This window comes from Lithobates pipiens, unplaced genomic scaffold (assembly GCF_037356315.1).
Source record: "Lithobates pipiens isolate NorthernLeopardFrog02 unplaced genomic scaffold, aLitPip1_a1.2 Scaffold_19, whole genome shotgun sequence".
Classification (NCBI taxonomy): Eukaryota; Metazoa; Chordata; class Amphibia; order Anura; family Ranidae; genus Lithobates; species Lithobates pipiens.
Window position 1 is genome coordinate 181,087,522 of NW_027507764.1, and position 23,684 is coordinate 181,111,205.

At 44.0% G+C, this 23,684-nt stretch overlaps 1 protein-coding gene across 1 annotated transcript in view; it reads left to right on the forward strand.

The window, feature by feature from the left end:
* Window positions 1–23,684, forward strand: part of NPHP3 (nephrocystin 3) — a 133,390-nt gene that overhangs the window by 55,989 nt on the left and 53,717 nt on the right. Inside the window, exons 11-14 of the mRNA XM_077491526.1 lie at window positions 1,000–1,103; window positions 2,413–2,527; window positions 19,778–19,921; window positions 20,880–20,977. Of these exons, the coding sequence (XP_077347652.1) occupies window positions 1,000–1,103; window positions 2,413–2,527; window positions 19,778–19,921; window positions 20,880–20,977 (461 nt within the window). The remainder of the gene's footprint in view (window positions 1–999; window positions 1,104–2,412; window positions 2,528–19,777; window positions 19,922–20,879; window positions 20,978–23,684) is intronic.

Below are 23,684 nucleotides of genomic sequence, written 5' to 3' on the forward strand. Positions count from 1 at the left end.
TCTTAATGTTTAAATCTAGGCAATTTTTTTTTCTTTTTTTTTGGTTTTATAAGATTGGATAAAGATTAGAGCACTTGTCAGTTTTTTTTTTTTTTTTGCTGTCCATTGCCCTGTTAGGAGATCCATCCTCTCTATTTGTCCTGGTGACTGTGATCAATGAAAGAAAAAATAAAAGAAAACCCCAAGAGAACAGAAATAGAGGGAAAATTTCCTAATGTGTACGTTGGCTCTGGTGACTACCAGGGATTTCCCTCTTTGGAGGGATTTTTTTCTCCTTTCTGTTGTAGCTTTGAGAAATTAAGTAAAGGGTTATCGCTTCAATGGGACACAGATGGCAACAAAAAACTTGACAGCGGTTATAACCCTCCCATACTCTATCCAAAATGAGTAAGCCCTTGTACACACGGTCGGAGATTCCGTCGGAATGTGTCCGATCGGAGCGGTTTGACGGATATTCCGACTGTGTGTGGTATGCATCGGTCTGTTTCCGTCGGAATATCCGTCGGACCAAATTTTCCAACTTGCTGGAAATATTTTCCGACAAACTGCTCCGATCGGACATACTCTGATCATGTGTAGAGAATTCCGATCTGACAAAGTGCTCAAATTCCTACATCAAAACTATTGGCTACTAGCCTGAACGTAGTCCCATCGTAACAAAATGACGTCATCACGTTCTGAAAGATCGGATTTTCCGACAACTTTGTCCGACCGTGTGTATGCAACAGTTTCGGACAAGATCCGTCGGACAAAATCCGACGGATTTGGTTGTCGGAAACTCCGACCGTGTGTACAAGGGCTAAAAGTGTTTCATTCAGTTCTACTTTATTCTATATTTATGAAGTACTGATTTGTTACATTTTGGATTTTTTTTTAAATTTTTACTCTGATTCATGTTTTTAATTAAAGTACAGTTCTGTCCCAGTTGATTTGATTTTAGAATTAATGTTTCTTTTTTTTTTCCTCACAATGTATAACTATGTATTTTTTTTATGCTAGTATTATGATCGTTTGAATGATTTGGTGGCCGCTCCAGCTCCTATTCCACCTCTCCTTATAACAGGGGGACCAGGCTCAGGGAAATCTCTTCTCCTATCAAAGTGGTATGTTGTTTTTTTGCTCAATACAGTTTGAAGATTTTTGTAGGTAACAGATAATGTTGCAGTAAATTATCGAAAATATAGCAGTGGTATTTCTGAATTACCCAATTTTAAAACTTCTTGCTGTTTAGTCCAATTCCATCCAAAACAATTATCGATGGGTAGATTAGAGAAGGGTTGACTTTTATTGCTGTCTGTAGTCCTATTGAGATTCCCCCTATGTTTCTGTTCAGAGAGGAAATGATGGGAAACTCCTCTAATAGGGACAAGAACAAATACACATTTTTTGTAGAGTTTGTACAGTTCGGATTCAAGAAATGTGTTATCATACTAGGATACAAGATTATAAAAAGAAATGAAATTGTAGCCCCTTTTGCCAAATCTACACATAAGAAAAAAAGAGCAGAAATAATAAAAAAAAACACTAAAACTACAACTAGTAATAAACAAAGTTAATAAATCATACAAGCACCCCCCATAACCCTATATCCCTTAATTAATTAATACCAATTATTATTATAATATAGGATTTATAAAGCACCAACAGTTTGCACTGCGCTTTACCAAATGTGCTACCAATTTACTATAAAAATTACAACTTTTTAATAACAACACATGCCAACATACAGAATATTAATATCCTCTGAAATACAATAAAGTATAACATACAGCATTAGAACATTCACAGGGTTTCTTTTGCTGTCCATGCTTTCTTGTCCCAACGACAACCATCCCCATATTCATTATGCAAGTTACAAGAAAAGAATGTGAGGGAAAATCTCCCAAATGGGTTCACAGACAGAAATAAAAACATGCCAGAAATTATAACTCTTTGGTGATCTATCCTAAACTAAAACAAAATCAGCTGTAGTAAGACAGTAATCCTCAAACATAGACTTTCGTAACATAAATGTCTGTGAAGACTTTGTTTTATTGTTATAATGCATATCCATGGTTATAATGATTCACTTTTTTAACCTTTTTTAACATTCCTTCTTTTATTAATTATTTTTTTAAAGAACATGTCTTTTATATTTAGTTTTTTTTTCCGACAGGACAGTAGCTATTGATTTTTATATATTTATTTGCTATATAGTGCAAAGGGTTATAAATTACTGACCTGGATGTAAACGTGTTGTAGCTTAGCATTCTTCTTTTTTTTAATGCATCCAAAATATTCCTCTGATGCAAGCACTTTTACAAAATGCCACTGTGATTTTTTGCTTTGTGTTTTTTTCTATAGCATCAGTATGAACAATGATCAGGTCAGCAGTTTAAGCTCCCAGTGACTAGCTGTGTTTTCTATGTACAGGATTCAGCTTCAGCAGAAGCATTCACCAAACACTCTGATGTTGTATCACTTTGTTGGAAAACCAATGTCTACCAGCTCAGAACCAGCACTCATCATAAAAAGACTGACCCTTAAGGTAATATTCTTTTTATCAACTGGTCATTGTAAATGGCAGGAGGTATGAAAACAGGGTTATACCATAAAAACCATATCCAAACTTTATTATTGCTGGTGCACAAATGTTGTTTGTAAGAGTTTCTACCGGAAAGACTTAGCATGTCTAAATCCAGAACTAAAATTGTAAAGTATTGCAGCATAACAATCCACTTCCTAACCAACTCTTGTACATTTACGGCGGCGGTTGGCTCCCTGCGCGAATCGCCATACCTGTATGTCGGCTCCTTTAAGAGCCATGGCAGGCACACGCGCACGCTGCTGCACAGCGGTGGGTACCCGATGTGCGTGACCCGGCGGGCGCAATGTCCGCCGGCCACCTACGATCTTGGGTATGAGAGCCAGAACGGGGATTTGTGTGTGTAAACACGCAAATCCTCGTTCTGACAGGAGATGAGAGACATTATAGGAAAAAAAGTAAAAAATATTGTTTTTTTTTTTTTTCAAAATTGTTGCTCTTTTTTTGTTTATAGCGCAAAAAATAAACGCAGAGGTGATCAAATCCCACCAAAAGAAAGCTCTATTTGTGGGAAAAAAAGGACATCAGTTCTGTTTGGGTACAGTGTCTCATGATTGTGCAACTGTCAGTTAAAGCGAAGAGGTGCCGTATCGCAAAAAATGGCCTGGTCATTAAAGGGGCAAATTCTTCTGGGGCTGAAATGGTTAAATGTGATGGCTGCATTCATTTTGTTTTTTGTTTTTTTTACCTGGTAATCTGGTCAGTAGATCTGTTATTTTTCAACTTCCTGGACAGACCAAGCTTCTCCTCTGCTGTTTATTTTGGATCTCTTAGGATCTGCAAACAGTGATTTCTGTACTGACCCCGCCTCCTGAAATTCCTCTGTAGTTCAGAAGGTAGGCTCTATGAAATGAGTAACATAGCAGTGCCTACTAACAGGGCAAAGTGAATATGTTTTACAAGAAAAAGAAAGTAAATAGAAAAGAAAAGGAAAAGAAAGTAAATATGTGAGGATCTTTACAATGTAAGTTTACAAATTTCAAGATCATTTATATTAATAAAAATTTAATAGATGAATTTCAATATGAAAAAGAATATAATGATTTTACATTTTGACCATAGATGCAGTTAAAGCGGAGTCCCAACCAAAATGGGAACCCTGCTTGTCTGCCTCCCCCCCCCCCCCCCCACACACACTTTCTCTGCTGCCACATTGCAGCGCACTGAGATGCACGTCCGGGCCCCCCTCCTTCCCCCACTTAACAGTTCCCAGAAGACTGCAGCCTATTCGCAATGCACAGTGGGCTTCACGCATGCACAGTAGGCACCCGACTTCACTACCAGGTTCCCTTAGTCAGAATGGCGGTGCCAGCACCCAATAGCTAATTGAAGAATCAGCTCGGACAAGGATTTTGCTGGATTTCTGGACAGGTAAGTGCTCTAATATTAAAAGTCAACAGCTACAGTATTTGTAGCTGCTGACCTTTAGCTTTATGTGGGGACCCTGGAGCTCCACTTTAAACTATTTTTTGGAGGCTACTTTAAAGTAGTTCAATGATCACTTCATACAATTTTAGTTCATACAGCGGCAAAAATTATTTGATCCCCTGCAGATTTTGTACATTTTTCCCACTCACAATGAAATGCAGGGTCTAGAATTGTTAGCATAGGTGTATTTTAAATGATAGAAACAGAATATCAACCAAAAATCCATAAAAACACATGATCCAAATGTTATAAATTGAGTTGCAGGTCAGTTTTTGATCCCTTACCAACCAACAATGTAATAATTTTGGCTCCCACAGACTGGCTACAGTATGTGCTCATGTGGTATGCAGATTAGTCCTGTCAATTTAAAGCGGGAGTCCACCGGGACTCCGCGTTTTTTTTTTTTTTTAAAGCCAGCAGCTACAAATACTGCAGCTGCTGACTTTTAAAATAGTGACACTTACCTGTCCAGCGCGCCCGCGATGTCGGCACCCGAAGCCGATCTCTAGGTCGTCTGTCGGGTCCTGCCGCCGCCATCTTGGGTATGGGAATCAGGAAATGGAGCCTTTCGGCTTCATTTCCCGGTTCCCTACTGCGCATGCGCGAATCGCGCTGCGCAATAAGGACGTTCCCCGCTGCCTCTGGGATCTGTGTGTTTCCCAGCAGGCAGCGGGGCACTTGCGGGAAGGGGCGGGCACTTGCGGAAAGGGGCGTAAGTTACGCCCCTTTCCGCAGAGAGCTATCCCGGAAGTGGGTGCAGTTACCTGGATTATCCAGGTAACTGCACCCCCCCCCCCCCCTGAAAGGTGCCGATTGTGGCACCGGAGGGGGGGAGGGTTCCGATGAGCGGAAGGTCCACTTTAGGGTGGACCTCCGCTTTAAGAAGGTGCTCCTAATGACAACTTGTTATGTGTATAAAAGACACCTGTCCACAGAATATCTTTCCTCAGTTCAAACCTCATCATCATGGGCAAGACCAAAGAGCTGTCAAAGGACATCAGGGACAATATTGTAGACCTACACAATGCTGGAATGGGCTACAAGAACATCGGCAAGAAGTTTGGTGAGAAGGCAACAACTGTTGGAGTTATTATTCCCAAATGGAATAAATCCAAAATGACCATTAATTGCCCTCGGTCTGGAGCTCCATGCAGGATTTCGCCTCATGGGGGTAAGGATAAGAAAAATGAGGGATTAGCCCAGAACTACACAGGAGAAACTTGTGAATGATCTCAGGTCAATTGGGACCACAGTCAACAAACAGTACACTGCCATGGATTGAAATCTTGCAGTGCCCGCAAGGTCCCCCTTCTCAAGAAGGCACATGTACAGGCCTGTCTGAAGTTTGCCAATGAACATCTAAATGGTTCAGAGAAGGATTGGGAGAAAGCGCTGTGGTCACATGAGACCAAAATTGGACTCTTTGGCATTAATTTGACATGTTTTGGAGGAAGAAAAATGCTGATCCTAAGAAAATAAATACAAAAATAATACTGCGTATGTGAAAAGATAATTCAGTGTGAAATCGGGGAAGTTTTGTGTTTGCCATGTCCCCCGGAGACAGGCAAACACAGAACGCTGCAAGCGGCCAATCACCACGGTCATTTACAGCGCGATCAGCGTGTCCAATGTGAGATGATCTCATATGTAAACATATGAGATCATCTCTCAGCGCCGCTCTCCCTCCTCACACAGACAGCGTGTGAGAGGGGAGAGATGAACGGCTGCAGCGGCCGTAAGTGGGGGAAAAAAAAAAGTGCCATCCGCCCCAGTGCCATGCTCCCCCAGTGCCATCCTCCCCCAGTGCTACCTGCCCCCAGTGCCACCTGTTAGTGCTATCTGTCCCCAGTGCCACCCGTTGTCAGTGCCATTTGTCCCCAGTGCCATCTGTCATCAGTGCCACGTGTCATCAGTGCCACATAGTGTCATCAGTGCCACATATTAGTGCCATTTGTCATCAGTGCCACCTGTCAGTGTCACGTGCCATCTGTTGTCAGTGTCACGTGTCATCAATGCCACTTATCAGTGCCATCTGTCATCAGTGTCACGCGCCATCGGTGCCACGTATTAGTGCCACGTATTAGTGCCATCTGTCATCAGTGCCACGTATTAGTGCCATCTTTCATCAGTGCCACGTATCAGTGCCACGTATAAGTCCCATCTGTCATCAGTGCCACATATTAGTGCCATCTGTCATCATTGCCACGTATCAGTGCCATCTGTCATCAGTGTCGCGTGTCATTGTCCTGGTGCTCCAGGGCCTTCAAAAGTGTAATGGTAGTCAACAAGTTATGCCGCCTACACACGTAGCGGACTATCCGGCGGACTTAGTCTGGCGGACTTCCCGGCGGAATTTCCGAACGGGCTACTTGCCCACACACGGCACTTTTTCAGCAGACTAATACGGCGTACTAAGTCCGCCGTACTATCCGCCCTACTTTTGAAATGAACGGACTCGCCCACACTCGCCCACACACGCGGAGGAAAGTCCGCTCATTTCGAGCGCGTCTCCATGTAGGCGGGGCCCGCGAAGGAGACGTCGCTGGCCCCGTCACCTGGTATGGACTTAAAGGGGAACCCCAACGCCGCCACCTGGTATGGACTTAAAGGGGTCCCCCCCAGGTCCACATCAGACCCTTGTCCGAGCACGCTACCCGACCGGCCAGGAAAGGGGGAGGGGACGAGGGAGCACCCCCCCTCCTGAGCCATACCAGGCCACATGCCCTCAACGTGGGGGGCGCCTTGGGGAAGGGGGGCCGCGCGGCCCCCCCACCCCAAAGCACCTTGTCCCCATGTTGATGAGGACAAGGGCCTCTTCCCGACAACCCTGGTCGTTGGTTGTCGGGGTCTGCGGACGGGGGGCTTATGGGAATCCGGGAGCCCCCTTTAATAAGGGGGCCCCCGGATACCGGCCCCCCACCCTATGTGAATGAGTATGGGGTACAATGTACCCCTACCCATTCACTTGTAAAATAAAGTACAAAAAAACACAACACACAAGATAAAATAGTTTATTGCACAGCTCCGGGGGTCTTCCGTCTTCGGGGGTCTTCTCACCGGACTCCTCCACTATCTTCTTCTAGCTCTTTTACTAGCGGAGGAGTCCGGCTTTCTTCCTCGCCGCCGCCCTCTTCTTCCGACTTCGGGGGTCTTGTCCCCCTCTTCGGTTCTTCTGCCGGGCCATCGCACCTTCTTCTAGCTCTTTTACAGGCGGTGGCCCGGCCTTCTGTCGCCGCTGTCGTCGCTGCCTTCTGTTCTTCTGTTCTTCTCCCTTCCCCAAGGCACCCCCCATGTTGAGGGCACGCGGCCTGGTACGGCTCAGGAGGGGGGGGGGTGCTTGCTCGTCCCCCCCCCCTTTCCTGGCCGGCCGGGCAAGGGTCTGATGTGGACCTGGGGGGGACCCCCGCGCCGATTTTTTTTCGGCGTTGGGGTTCCCCTTCAAGTCCATAAGTCCATACCAGGTGGCGGGGCCAGCGACGCATCCTTCGCGGGCCCCGCCTACCTGGAGACGTGCTCAAAATGAGCGGACTTTTCTCCGGCGGGAAAAGTTTGTTCATTTCAAAAGTACGGCAGACTGGCATACGCACAACCGGATTGTCCGCCGAAATGCAAGTCCGGCGGGAAGATTGGAGTGCAAAACTACTTTCCAAGTCCGCCGTACTTTCAGGTCAAAAAAGTCCGCCGGAGGCTACACACGGTGGGATTGTCCGGCGGACTTGAGTTTGCCGGCCTTTTCCACCCGATTGATCGTGTGTACGCGGCATTAGATGTATAATTTATGCTCCTAGAACACCTGATGGCGCTCCCTGCATGTTGGGCCTCTCTATGTGGCCAGGCTGTGAAAAAGTCCCACAGATGTGGTATTGTAATACTCAGGAGGAGTAGCAGAATTTTTTTGGGGGTGTCATTTGTGGTATACACATGCCATGTGAGAGAAATAACCTATTACAATGACAATTTTGTGGAAAAAATAAAAAAAAATGAAAAATCTTAATTTTGCAAAGAATTGTGGGAAAAAAATGACAACATCAAAAAGCTCACTATGCCTCTTACTAAATACCTTGGAATGTCTACTTTCCAAAAAGGGGTCATTTGGGGGGTATTTGTACTTTCTTGGCTTGTTCGGGTCACATGAAGTGAGATAGGCCACCAGTACATCAGATGTGATCAATTTTGTGCGATTCGCACCACAGCTTGTAGACTCTCTAACTTTCACAAAGACCAAATAATATCTACTAATTTGGGTTATTTTTACAAAAAATATGTAGCAGTATAAATTGTGGCCAAAATTTCTGAAGAAAAATTTATAATTTGCATAATTTTGTCACAGAAACAAAGAAATATGCGTTTTTTTTTCAAAATTTTCGGTCTTTTTTCATTTATAGCGCAAAAAATAAAAACCCCAGAGGTAATCAAATACCACCAAAAGAAAGCTCTATTTGTGGGAAAAAAAGGACAAAAAATTAATTTGGTTACAGTGTTGCATGACTGAGTAATTGTCATTCAAAGTGTGAGAGCACCGAAAGCTGAAAATTGGTCTGGGCAGGAGGGGTGTTTAAGTGCCCAGTAAGCAAGTAGTTAAAATATTAGTGAAAAAACCCATAAGTGAAAAATTTGTCAGCGTGCTGGCAAATAGTAAACTGATAGTAGTGAAACACAAAAAATCCAAAAAAATCCCGAAAATACTAGGTGAAACTAAAGATGTTGTGTGTATTCAACCTATGAGAAAAAATAAAAAATAAAAATAAAATAAAAGGTGCTGCTCTAAGTGCCTAGGTCACTATAAATATCATGTATACAGTGCTTAAATTAATATTTGAACAAATCAAGAAACATACTCCTGAATGAAATTAATAAATAAAGTTCATAAACACAAAGTGATGATAACATTAAAAAATGACAATAAGTGAAAGTCCCGCACTTGAAAATAAACAAAAGTGGATAGTGCACAAAAAATTATGGTTTTCTTTATGAAACAAAAGCTTCTCCCGGTGCGCTTCACAGTGAATAGTAATGTGATTACCCTCACCAGAAATCTTACCCCTATTGGGGTGGATCAGCCTCCACAGTATGAGCCACTGTGCTGCTCTCTGGCATTGGCTTGATGTTGTCCTGGGAGACGCCTGCTCTTCCGCTGGTATTGTGTCCGCGTTATGTATAATAAGGAAAATACAAATCCATGGTGTAGTATGTATTGACAGTTGATTTATTAAAAAGAAAGCTACTCACATAACAATGATCACAGATCGCTTTGTTAAAATACCGCTGGCCGCTGCCGTCTATGTAGAAAGTGCACGTTGTATGGCCACACCCTATGTGTTTCGTCACAGTGACGTCATCTGGAGCTCCATCATGTTGCTGTTTATAATCTAAGCGCCACACACAGTTTGCAAAAAGAACCTTCTTACTTGATAGGATAAACTTGTGAATGCTCCGGGTTATATGCAGCTGCCGCCATTGCAACTCCTGTCTTCTGTGTCTCAGCAATAATTTATTTCCATCCTCACTCTGTCTCAGTGGCCATAATCTCGTGAGTGCATGTTATGTCCCGCAGCCAAGCCTCATTTCCGGTTCAGTTTACTATGGCAACCGTGTACAGCCAATAGGAGCTGATCTTGCAGCTGCCCAACTTCTCAATGGGGAAGGAGTGTCGGGGCTGACGCCGACATCAGAAAATGACGCCGCCCCAGCATATACACAGTATTTTTCCAGCACATATAGCTTGCCAGAAAAATAGGGCTAACAGCGCATGCGCCGGTGACATCATTAAAAAGAAAACAAAGGATTATAGAGAAGGCATGCAGGTGGGAAGCCAAAAAAAAGTACAATAGGTTACATTGATTATATTTAAAGAAACATGCTTGAATGGGTATACAGCCGCTTTAAGAGGTTTTACACTATACAGCATCTTATTTGGGTCTGACTACACAATTGTCATTTGGGTGGAGTCCCCTGGATGCTCTGGAGCTGTTCCTGACGTGGGTTTTTTTGTACATCCCCTGCTGAGGACCCCTACTGGGACATATTCATCAAGCCTGTTTGACCCTTTGTAATAAAGGGTCCAGGCTATCTGGTAAGAGTCCAACCTATTGTGGTGGTGGCATGTTCAGTTGGTGAAGGGACTGGATAACCATATCCACAGTCGAATAATAGAGTTTGCCATTTGACCATATGGTCCATTTGAGAGACTGATTTTTCTGGACTGTCTATTTTATACATTTATTTTTTTCAGTATTTTTAATATCAATCACTGTAGCACAACACACCTTTATTGTTTGACCCTAAGAACACCATCTCTACAGTCAAGCACGGAAGTGGAAAAATTATGCTTTGGGGCTGTTTCTCTGCTAAAGGTACAGGCCGACTTTTCCGCATTGAGGGGCCAGTTGACAGGGCTGTGTATTGTAAAATCTTGGATGAGAACCTTCTTCTCTCAGCTAGAACACTGAAGATGGGTCTTCTAGCATGACAATGACATATCACCAAAGCAACAATGGAGTGACTCAAGAAGGAGCACATTAAGGTCATGGAGGGGCCTAGCCAGTCTCCAGATCTTAATCCCATAGAAAATGTATGTCGGGAGCTGAAACTTTGAGTTGCCAAGGGACAGCCAAGAAACCTTAAAGGGTTTGTTAACCCATATAACTCAAATCTGCCAGACTCTCTATTAGAGCCTGGCAGAGCACACTGTACCTTTCTTATAGAAAAACGAGCGTTGTAAATACTGATTTAGAGCTGTGGAGCCGAGAGTCACCTGACTGGCCTGCAGACAGCGCTAAAACTTCATTTACAGCTCTTGTTTTTCTAAAAGAACGGTACAGTGTGCTCTGCCAGGATATTGAAAGAGTATCTGGCAGGGAGGAAAAAAGATTTGTAATTTTATTAGAATCGGCAGGGCAGTTGGGGCAGAGATGGAGACAGGAGCTGAGATGCAGGAAGGAGGGAGGTGAGGGGGAAGACAGGAGAGCAGAGGGGACAGCAGCGTATGACGGAGACCTGCAATTAGACCATGGTGATCCGGGGGGAGGTGCCCTGATTTTCGTGATCTAATTAGAGGGTGGATACAGGAAGTGCCAGATTCATTTTTTTTTTTTATAGTTTAGAGGTGGGCAGATTACACAGCACATGCACTGTGCTATTTAATCTGCTTTAAGGTACCAAAAAAATCTATATTATTTTTGTTTTGGGGGGTTAACAAACACTTTAAGATTTAGAGAAGGTCTGTAAAGAACAGTGGACCAAAATCACTCCTGACGTGTGCAAACTTGATAACCAACTACAAGAAACATCTTCCCTCTGTGCTTGCCAACAAGAGTTTCTCCACCAAGTACTGGATGCACAAAAAATTATTGGTTAAACCAGAAGTGTTTTTTTTTTCTCCATTATTACTTAAACAATATGCATCACAGAATTCAAGAAAGTAAATGTGCTTCCCAAAGTAAGTTTAAGACCATTCAGATTAATAGGCTACAAATAATTAAAATACAACATGAAAAACAAAACAAAATTAATTTTCTATTTTGACAATAGATATGCTTAAAGGACAGCTGTGCCTTTGTTTTCAGTTGAGCCTAGAACACACTTATTAAATCTGCAATATAAATTTCCCACATAATGTAAGATTTTCCCATGCTCGGCCTAACTTAAAGCGGAGTTCAACCCAAAAGGGAAACTTCTGCTTTAAGGCCTCCTCCCTGACTCCTGTTTGGGAAACCGAGCTTTTGGGGAGGAGGGGGCAGGTAGCCGATTTTGGTAGGTACCTGCTCCCACTTATGTTCCGGTCAGCTACGCGATCAGAATCAGAAGTTTTCCTTCCTGCAGTATTCTGGGACACATGACAGGTCCTAGAAGACTTTGGGGCCAGTCACAAATTGCAGCGCCGCTCGAGCATGTGCAGGCGGCACCCGGCTGTGAAGCCGCAAGCTGTCACAGCCGGGTGCCCATAGTAGAGATGCCAGGAGGACACGGGGAGAACACGGCTGTGGTGAGTACACAGCTGGACCGTGGGACAGGTGAGTGCCTGTTTATTAAAAGTCAGCAGCTACACTTTTTGTAGCTGCTGACTTTTAATAAACAAACAAATGACTGAAACTAAAATTAACCAAAATAGTTGCTACTTACATCATTACTAAGTGATCATCCAGGCTTCTTAAGCGTTACTCCTGGGTTCAATAAAAAGCAGCCGACATTCGGCCCGTATGTAAGGCACTTGGTTTCACAGAAGCCAGCTGTTTGCCTGGCTTCTGTCAGATGAGCATGCTGGAAAACCAGCAGCCGACCGGCTCCCGATCAGTGCTTTCAGCCTATGGCAGAGAGCGCTGATTGGAGTGTTCTGGCACGGGGGCGAGGCGTCCCCCTGTCAGAACACAACAGCTCAGTCGGGGAGATCGATGTTCTACCGTTAGACCGGAGCTGTCAGGTTTTTTTTTTTTCGTTCAACCCAAAAAAAAACTAGTAGTATATACCAGCCTTTAGTAATACCATGGCAAAATATTAGTTTATGTGGAAAAAAGATGTAACATTTATATTGCTAAATCAATAAGTGTGCTATGTGTGCGAGGCACATTACTCCATTAAGTTAGAAAAAAAAAAAAAAAAAAAAGTGCGCTTGTCCTTAAGCCCCAGTTCACACAGGAGCATGTTGCATATTCCTGTTTGATTCACATGTGATTTAGTGCAGTGCGATTTGAGCCTATTCATTTTGAATGGGCTCAGATCGCACTACATTGCAGCAAAAGTGGGTCTGCGTTTGGGGTGCCATTACCTTAACATTAATACCTGCTGTGGGTTTCCTGCACTCCGTTCTAGTGTGCACCTAGTCTTAAAGTGGTTTTAAAGGCTCAAGGTTTTTTACCTTCATACATTCTATGCATGAAGGTGAAAAATTTGTGTGCAGGAGCCCCTCCCCCCAAATACGTACCTAAGCTCCATCATGATCCAGCAATGTGCACGAGAGACTTGTCTCTCTTGGGACTCTCACTCCCCGTTGTCTCCTGCTGCTGTCAATCGCATTCAGTGAGCCAATGATGAAAGAAAGGGGGTGGGGCTGAGCTGCAATGCTGTGTGTGAATGGACATGCCCAAGCAGGCTCGGGAGTGAGCCAGCTTGGGTGCCCCCATTGCAAGCTGCTTGCTTTGGGAACTCTCGGCAGGAGGGAGGGGCCAGGAGCGCCAGCGAGGGACCCATGAAGAGAAGGATCAGGGCTGCTCTGTGCAAAACCACTGCACAGAGCAAGTAACTATAACATGTTTGTTAGTTTAACCACTTGCCGCCCGCCCTATAGGCAATTGACGGTGGCAAAGTGGTGTCATAATCCTGATCGGACGTCATATGACGTGATCAGGATTTTAAGCCGTTGCGCGCCCCCGGGGGCACGCATCGCAGCAATCGTTGTTGCGGGGTGTCAGTCTGACACCCTGCAACTACGATCTCGGTAAAGAGTCTCAGACGGAGACTCTTTACCACGTGATCAGCCGTGTCCAATCACGGCTGATCACAGTGTAAATAGGAAAAGCCGGTGATTGGCTTTTCCTCACTCGCGTCTTTCAGACGCGAGTAGAGAAGAGCCGATCGGCTGCTCCTCTGACAGGGGGGGGTCTGTGCTGTTCGTTATCAGCGCAGCCCCCCCCCCCCCCCCCGAGGATGCCCACACTGGACCACCAGGGATGCCACCAGACCACCAGGGATGCCCAGGACAAGGTAATCCTCCCTAGACCACCAGGGATGCCAGTCAGTGCCCACAATGGATGCCAATCGGTGCCCACAATCGGCATCACTGATTGGCATTCATTATTGTTTGGCACTGATTGGCATCCATTAGTACAGTACAACATAATACAATGCCGCCTATCAGTGCCCACCTGTGCCGCCTATCAGTGCCCACCTGTGCCGCCTATCCATGCCCATCTGTGCCACCCATCTATGCCCATCTGTGCCGCCCATCCATGCAAATCCGTGCCAATCAGTGCCAATTTGTGCCACCTATCAGTGCCCATCCGTGTCGCCCATCAGTGCCACCTATCAGTGCCACATATCAGTGTCCATCAATGCCACCTCATCAGTGCCACTTCATTGGTGCCACATCATTGGTGCCCATCAGTGCCGCCTTATCAGTGCCCATCAGTGAAGGAGAAAACGTACTTATTTACAAAGTTTTGAAACTGAAAAAAAAAAAAAATAATAATAATTTTCGGTATTTTTTTATTTGTTTAGCAAAAAATAAAAACCGTAGAGGTGATCAAATACCACCAAAAGAAAGCTCCATTTGTGGGAAAAAAATGATAAAAATGTAATTTGGGTACATTGTAGCATGACCGCGCAATTGTCATTCAAAGTGCGACAGTGCTGAAAGCTCAAAATTGGTCTGGGCAGGAAGGTGTTTAAGTGCCCGGTATTGAAGTGGTTAAGTAAAAAAAATGGCTATAATATCACTTTAATGTATTCCATACTGGATGCTTGCCTGTCTATTGCCACATGTGTAAATTTCCTTAACTAAATTAGTAGTGAAATATGAAGCTAACAATAATGCTTGTGTAGCTAAGACATAAATTGCATGAATATAAGGTTTTTAGCTATATGCTTCTATGCCTGAGACGTGTAGACTTAGATTACAGTTTGATATACAATAATACACTAAAGCATTTACTGGTCTGACACTTGGGGGTCTACTGAAAAAGCAGTCATGTGGTCGCAGTATGTGTTTCCTTGTGGAGTGTAATGATAGTGATATTTGCTGGCCGTTAAGGATGAGCTCCGGCATGTTTGCAACTCCACGTGCCCGTAGCTGACACTCCGCAGCGCTAATCACAGGTAGTGAGACATTTCCCGATCTGTGCAGCCACGGAACGGGAAACGTCTCACTGCCTGTGATTAGAGTGTCAGCTCCCTGGCGGGCACGTGGAGTTGCGAACACGCCTGAGCTCATCCTTGCTGTCAGTTATAAAGCTGCCCGTTAGGGGTCCATTAAAAAGCAATAGCATATCCTTTCCACTCCCTGATAAAAAAATAAAAATAAAAAATACATATACAAACACATATAGGGGTTGATTTACTAAAGCTGGAAAGTGCAAAATCTGGTGCAGCTGTGCATGGTAGCAAATCCGCTTCTATCTTCAGCTTGTTCAAGTGTTAATAAAAAAACAAAAAACAAACCTGGAAGCTGATTTGATTTCTATGCGGAGCTGCACCAGATGTTTCACTCTCCAGTTTTACTACATCAACCCCATAGTGTTCTAGATTTGTGGATTCCTTGTTTGGGCAAAATCCTCTGTGTATTTTTTTTCCCCAAATAATTTATACATGTAGGAATAATTACAGTCGCTAATGAAAAATTGGGCCTTTCTTTGTTTTATTACACTTCAGACTGTCACACCTCAAAACCCTTTTTCAGTTGTAAAATGATAACGTGGAACTCTGGCTAAGCAGATTCAGCTGCCTTGTCATTGGATAATGAATAATGTCAGCACCTATTGTCCAATGAGCAGGCTGCAGGGGAAGCTGCAATCTGAACCAAGAAATGTTAGTGTCACCTGCATGGCTGTGTAGTGTGGTAGAAGTGTGTGAGTCACAAGACTGGCTGAACAGCGTTATTACTCATTTGGCAGGTAACAATTGACATACTGTGTATGTGTTTCTGTTGTGTATTTAGCTGTTGCCTGGGCTTCCTATCCGTTTTGATTTCATAACCGTATAACAAAATTGGCGTTAGCCCTTTTGTGGCTGGGAGTTTTTATCTCTACAACTTCTGTGGTGATTATTTGCCTCGTAATTTAACATAACAAATTCTACCAAACAGGGAATCGCAACAGAAAAAAAATCCTAAGGTGCTGCAGGCTCGTTTAATCAGTGTTATTGTCTAAGGCTGGATTCACACTAATGCAGATTTGCACTACAGCCCATTTAACATGGTTTCCTATGGAACACGTTCTGTAGTGCAAATCTGCAAAATGCAAAAAGCACTAAAAATACATAAGTGTGAATCCAGCCTAATATCTATTTTGTGTTCCCACCAACAAAATAACTGCTATGATCACCATATATTGATCTACTCCTGATTAGAGGATGCTAAGTACTTAACCAACCAAAAAAGAACATAATCAGGATCCCTGGGACTTACATAACCAGAAACAAGCTTCCCAGGTACAGTCGTGAACCCTGTAAGACGATTGTTTTCTAGCATAAGCATGGTGGAAAGGAAAGCCTCAGAGAAACTTCCATCTCCAGGCCATTCATTTAACGTGGTTGTAAACCTCAGACATAAAATATGAACAAAGCATATCCCTCTATAGTGTGTACTTGTCTCAATAAAAAACACATAGCCCTTGTACACACGGTTGGAGATTCCGACGGAATGTGTCCTATCGGACCGTTTTGTCAGATATTCCGACTGTGTGTGGTCTCCATCGGACTGTTTCTGTCGGAATATCCGATGGACCAACTTTTCCAACTTGCCGGTAAAATTTTCCGACAAAATGCTCCGATCGGACATACTCCGATCATGTGTAGCCTACTCCGATGGAAAAAGTGCCACGCATGCTCAGATCAAATTCCTAGCCCAAAGCTATTGGCTACTAGCCTGAACTTAGTCCCGTCGTAACGAAATAACGTCATCACGTTATGTACAATCGGATTTTCCGTCAACTTAGTCCGACCGTGTGTATGCAACATCACTTCCGGACCTCTTCCGGAATTAATCATTAAACATAGTACAGGTTTATTAAGTATATGCCAGCAATAACACTGGAAAAAGGTGTCATGATGACAAACAGTTGGCCCAAATATACAAATCCATTACATGGTTACATACAGTAATCAAATAGTCCATGGTAAGTGTGTCATAGCATCTATGGTGAGCCAACACATTTCATGAGTTCAGTCTCACTCTTCAGGGGTTGATGCATAGACATAATCTATAAAGATATAACATAGTAATGAACATGGAAATGTATCAGGTAGATTGAAATGTGGGAATCAAACTAAGGGATCCATACTCACAGAGATGCAGGACGCCTCATGCCAAAGTCTCACCAGAGGCGTCTGACCCCTGGAGCTGTGGGTAAAGGATCCAAAATGGTCCGCCAGAGCAAAACAAGACAGATGGAAAAATGGGCAAACAGAACCGTCCAGCATGGCCTGCAAGGATTGTGGCTAGAAAAAAGAGTGTGCACTAATAAATTAGAAAAAAATAAAGGATGAAAAAATAAAAAATTGGTGAGAAAATAATCAAATAATGATTAAATAGCCAAGAGCAACCTTATGGTACAATTGTGAATGGTAAAGGTAACCTGCACAGCTGAATTAAATTAGAGTTAGGCTTGTGCAATTTGTTTCGTAACGAATCAAAATTCGGCCGAATTTTGCATCTTTCGGATGCATCCGAATGTCTGAATAAAAAAATAACTAATAACAACGAATATGAAAGAAATATAACGAATTAATTCAAATGAATTCGACATGATTCAGTAATTCTTTAATCATCTAATGAAACAGAAGGTCAGCTCAAAGTAAATCTTATAGTCCAATCAGCTAATTAATTTTGTGCCGAAGGATGGATTACTGGCAAAGTGCATTCCTGAGAACTGAGTTAGAAGGGTGTTGTATTGTATTTGAGGTGAGGAGAAGAGACGTTGTCATTGTGTGTGTTAAAAGATTCAATAAACAAACGACTTTCCAAACTACGAATCATTATCATGAATGTCTATACATACATAAATAGCGAATTTCAACGAATACGAACGAATGAATTCTACACTCTATGAATAATAACGAATTATCCGAAAACGTATTAACGTAACATAACGAATATAACAGAACAAAATGATGTATTTTACGAATGACAACGAACCGAAACAAAACGAAATTTTCCATTGTGCACAAGTCTAATTAGAGTCCACATGTGAAACTAACTATATGCAGCTTGGTGAGGCAGTGCCATCAGTGCGTGGGAGTACCCCAGTAATGCAATGTCAAAAAAGTAAATATGTAGTGACAAATGTGAGAAGGGAAGGGTTAGTACCTACCAGGATCAAGATAATGCTGACCAAAAATAAAGTGTGTCCAACAACCTGGGAGGCATTGCATAACTGGTGTCTGAGCCCTGCAATTTATAGCCCCGCAGGCCCCTCAAAGGATCCCTCCCAATGCTGGGTGGACAATGCCTGGGGGGAAGGCGGGACTGTAAATTAACCCCACCAGCCCTGGTTGTCGTAGGGGAAAGGACAACACAGGACTGTGACACCCTCCACAGCATCACGTGACAAAAGCTTCATGATCCAGCATCGTGACATGTCGGAGGCACCGGTGCCATGCATCGGGCGCTGTACCCGACACGATGCATCTCACTGGCGCCACCCATCCAGGAACGGGACGAGCGGGGTACAATGGATGATGGATCGGCATTGCAGCTCCTGGGAAAGAAAAGACCAGAACAGCCACTGGGGGGGAGCAAGACATACAGCACACCTACAAGTGAGCAATTCCACATAATGCAAAGCAGACATGAATAAAATAATGTCCTAATAAAAGGACTGGGTACAGCCAACCAAAAGTGGGCAGCAGGTGTCTTCCACCTAATAATCACTAAAAAAAATGAATTCCTCTGCTATTTCCATCATCAATCACTTCTGACAAGTTTTCTTGACAGCCAAGAGAAAAAAGGTTCCTGTGTGCTGTGTGAAGGGGGTGGGGGTGGGGGGGCGCCCTCCAATCAGCTCTCAGAGCTCTCCTCACTGATGTAACTTCAGTTCTCTGCCCCCTGCTTTTCAGAGCTGAGAGATCCTGTTTAAATTCTGCACTTTGAATGGGTGTAGGGGAAAGACGGCTGTAGATAAAAAGGCACAACATATGTAGGAGGATTTTTTTCATCCCTGTGTATCACCTGAGGCCAGCCTTTTTACAGGCTATATGTAAGGGTTTACAGCCACGTTATTGGCAGCTACTGAGAAGTACATTGCAGAATCAAGGGTCTGCAATGGAATGTTTGTTTGGTGTGGCAGATACCACTGGACTACATGCAAAGTCCAAATCCAGCAGAGCTCTAGAACGATGTCCTACCTGCTCATAAAACTATGCTAAACTGAGGTCTTGAGCGGGTGTAGAAGCATATCCACAGAAGCTGGCCCCTTTTTAGATTTGGTGTGCTGTGTCCTCCAATGGATCTAGGAGGAAGGGATTTAAAGTGTCACTAAACCGTGCATTCACTATATCTGGTCTCCCACAAAACATAGAAATTTTAGTAAATATAAACTGCTAAATACCTTTTCTCATCAGCAGTATATAGCACTCTTGTGACTTCTGTCAGTGTCAACAGTCCAGCTGAGCACTGGTTAAAACTTATAGCAGGAGTTTTCATTCTCCTCTGACTGTCCTATGAGGCTGCATGACCCCTGACCCTCTGTCTGGGCAGTGCTGATTGGCCCTGTGCTGATCACATGCACCCCCCCCCCCCCAAAAAAACAAAAAAACTCTCTAGCAATACACACCAAATTAAGCATGCGCAGAGTTTCTCCTGGGGCTCTGTTCTATCGGGATATGGATTGGGGACTGTGAAAGAAGGGGAGGATCAGAGAAGACAGGATCAAACAGCCTTTTTACACAATGCGGAGGATAAACCCCTTAGGTTGCACAGCAATTAGAACAAGCTTGCTTTACTGCATATAGAGACTGATTTTACTGTTGCGGGTTTAGTAACACTTTTAGGATGAGTACAAAAAAAATTCACTGTTCTTAGTACATCACAAATAAAACCACATGTATTTCTCTCTTCAGCTAATGCAACATTCCTGGTCAGTCTCATCGCTCTCAATGGATCCTGGAAAGTTCTTAGAAGAATTTCCTCACTGGCTTGAAAAACTTTCCATTCGCTACCAGGGGAACATCATCGTCATTATTGACTCCATTGACCAAATAGAGGTAAGAATACGTTGTTTTACAAAGTTGTATTATTTTAGTTTACAAGCATTGCACACCATGATAAAAATGGAAATTATATTGGATCTCTAATAAGAACCCAGGTATTAGCTCTACAATTATTTTTTTATTTTTTTTTGGTGACATTGTGTCGTAGAAGAAAATACCATCCTTTTTATGTACAATCAATAGTGTATTTAGGTTTTGTGCTGCCCTAGGCCTGACTAAACTCGTATACCCCATAATTTAAATATGACCCACCCCCCTCCTGTCAAGGCCACACCCATTACTGTTTAAGACTTGCCTTGAAATTTTCGAGTGGGGACACTAGTTCTATGGGGGGGCAATGGAGATTCCCTTAATTTGCATTTTTCCTCTCACTTCCTGTTTGGCTATGGGGCAGGAAGTGAAGGGAAATCTCTGCAATGGGATGGTAAATAATAAACTGACAGGGGCTATAACCCTCCCTTATTCTAACCAAAATGAAAAAAAAAAAAAAAAAAGCGTTGCCAATAGTTCTACTTTAAGCACAAATTTCTGATAGTTTTATGGAGAGGACTAAGAAGATATAACAATGCCAATGGTGCAGTAGAAAACATAGCACAGCGAGGAAGGTTTGTGGTCCAGGATGATAGGACAGTCAAAATTAGAAGTGGCGTCCACCCCCCCCCCCCACAGTTGCGGAATGCCGCCCGCATACCAGAAGAACTGTGGCCGCTTTATGGGGGCGCTAGACTAATTTGCCTCTCAGTCCAGTCCACCCAATAAGACTGCTGCTACACTAACAGTGTAGCGCAAGCCGGCACGGACTCTTTCCGTGCTGCCCTAGGCCTGGGCCTTGTCCGCCTAGGCCAGGATACAGCGCTGTCTTCTATAATAAAAGGGTTTGTTTAAATAAGCTGTATAATAATGTTTAAATAGTATGCAAAGGCTACTAACCCATCATTTCTTTTATTCACAGCAACCAGAAAAGCATATGAAATGGCTCATTGATCCTTTACCAGTGAATGTTCGAGTAATTGTCTCAGTGAATGTGGAAACTTGTCCTCAGGCATGGAGGTGAGTAAAGTCACTAATAACTCCTAAGCAATATCTTTGGTGAGCAAACTACTAAGTATCTGTTGGCATATTGTAATTCTTGCCTCTGGTATTCTCCAAAGGAATATCATATTTTTAAGATGGTAGGCTCACCCTGCAATAGGTTACTGCTTATACCCCAACACTTTATATACCATATTTAAAAATGAAATAAAAAAATGAGATTCTATCTACTGTATATATTTATCCTCTTCTCTGTCATTGGCTGACTTAGATGTGCCACTCCATTTGGTTTAGTGACATTTCTTAATTTTCACAAGCACCAATCAAACACACATTAGAGAATAAAAAATAAATAATAAACCCTTCACACCCTCCAAACTGCAAACCACTTTGAAGCTGCAGCCTGTTCTGTGCCCATCTGCAGCCTGTTCTGTGCCCATCTGCAGCCTGTTCTGTCCCCATCCGCAGCCTGTTCTGTCCCCATCCGCAGCCTGTTCTGTCCCCATCCGCAGCCTGTTCTGTCCCCATCCGCAGCCTGTTCTCTCTCCATCCGCAGCCTGTCCTCTCCCCATCCGCAGCCTGTTCTCTCCCCATCCGCAGCCTGTTCTCTCCCTGTTCTCTCCCCATCCGCAGCCTGTTCTCTCCCCATCCGCAGCCTGTTCTCTCCCCATCCGCAGCCTGTTCTCTCCCCATCCGCAGCCTGTTCTCTCCCTGTTCTCTCCCCATCCGCAGCCTGTTCTCTCCCTGTTCTCTCCCCATCCGCAGCCTGTTCTCTCTCCATCCGCAGCCTGTTCTCTCTCCATCCGCAGCCTGTTCTCTCCCCATCCGCAGCCTGTTCTCTCCCCATCCGCAGCCTGTTCTCTCCCTGTTCTCTCCCCATCCGCAGCCTGTTCTCTCCCCATCCGCAGCCTGTTCTCTCCCCATCCGCAGCCTGTTCTCTCCCCATCCGCAGCCTGTTCTCTCCCTGTTCTCTCCCCATCCGCAGCCTGTTCTCTCCCTGTTCTCTCCCCATCCGCAGCCTGTTCTCTCCCTGTTCTCTCCCCATCCGCAGCCTGTTCTCTTCCCATCCGCAGCCTGTTCTCTCCCCATCCCCAACCTGTTCTTTCCCCATCTGCAACCTGTTTTGTGCTCATCTGCAGCCTGTTTTGTGCCCATCTCCCCCATCAATGCAGCTCACTATCTCATATGAAATCACAGAGACATCATCTGTTTCCTCGGCTCTCAGTCAGCAGTGACACACACAGTCCCGCCTCTGCTATCGGCATTGGACCAGCTCCTGTGATAGACAGAACACTGGTCCAATGCCGGTGGCGAAGGTGGGACTGTGTGTGTGACGTGAGAGCCGAGCGGAGAGGAGATGACGGCTTGGTGATTTCCGGCGGTACTTGTCCCCCCCCCCCCCTTCAAGTTACGCTGTCAGCGTATAACACGCACCCACGATTTTCTCCCTATTTTCAAGGGAAAAAAGTGCATGTTATACGGCAAAATGATTTTATACATCCACAATACTCCTAGAAAAGTTGTTCTTAATCGGGCTTTATTTTTAGTCAGCTCGCTGATCCCCCGCTGTTCAGAGAAGAGCAGGCAGATGACACATCAGTGTCCACTTTACTCTAGGAGTAAACAGACACCGCTGTCCATTTACACCAAACTACCCTCCGATCCAATCTGTCTAAACGGAAGAGGACGGCTCTCCTTCCATTTTTATTAGTGTACCAGGTCAGACCCAGAGGTAGGCGGGTGTAAATAGACGCAAGAAAAACTGACAGACGGACATGAACGGATTACCCACGTGAAAGGGGTAACTTTCAACTACTTAAATCTGCACAATTTCAACTGTTACATTTAGTAAAATTTTACATCTAGGTTTAAAATTGCACGCACTGCTAAAAACCAAGGTTAAATAGAAAATAGATGACACATGCTAGAAATGCTTTGTACTTTAACCACTTAATGACTGCCTGTATTGTATTGCGGACGGGTGGCCGCTGATGTACTGCTACATTGCTGCCTAGTTCTGGGTTTAGAGTGCGCTCATGCGTGCCCCACACTGGCTTTTGCTGTGATTGAACACAGAGGGAGCCTGTCAGCAAGTCCCGGCCAATGATTCAGAGCCAGGACGTGCTGATCAGTGGTGTACATTCACAGCTGAGAGCTCTGTGTTAAAATTCAACACAGGGCTCTGTTCCCAGGGAGCGATCTGTCAGGTTTCTCATACCTGCTTTGCTTTGAAATTGAGAGATCATTAGTAAAAAGCAGCACAATGTACACATGTTACACAGTTAGGCACATACTTCACCCCTAGATGTTAACTCCCTCCCAGCCAGTGTCTTAAGTACAGTGACAGTGCATATTTTTAGCACTGATCACTGTAATACTGCCACTGGTGATGTCAGTGGCAGTTAGTCAATTTATGAACACTTGCTTTTTTTTCAGAAATAATATAATCAACATTTGATGGAATTTTTGTTGTGGCTAGACCATGCTAATAGAACAGTGTTTTTCAAAATAACCAAAGCACAATGACTGCTGACATCCTTTAGAGCTGTAAGTGGCTGGGCAGTGATTCATTCAGTTGTTGCCTACGCCTGGAAAAGCCACAGGTTTGTTTTAATGTATGAAGCTTAGTAGTTTAGTATAAGTATGTCCATGGGTCCATTAGGGATTTGTTTTTGGGTTTCTATTTTTCATTCACTGATATCAAGGTGGGTGATTCCGAGAAGAC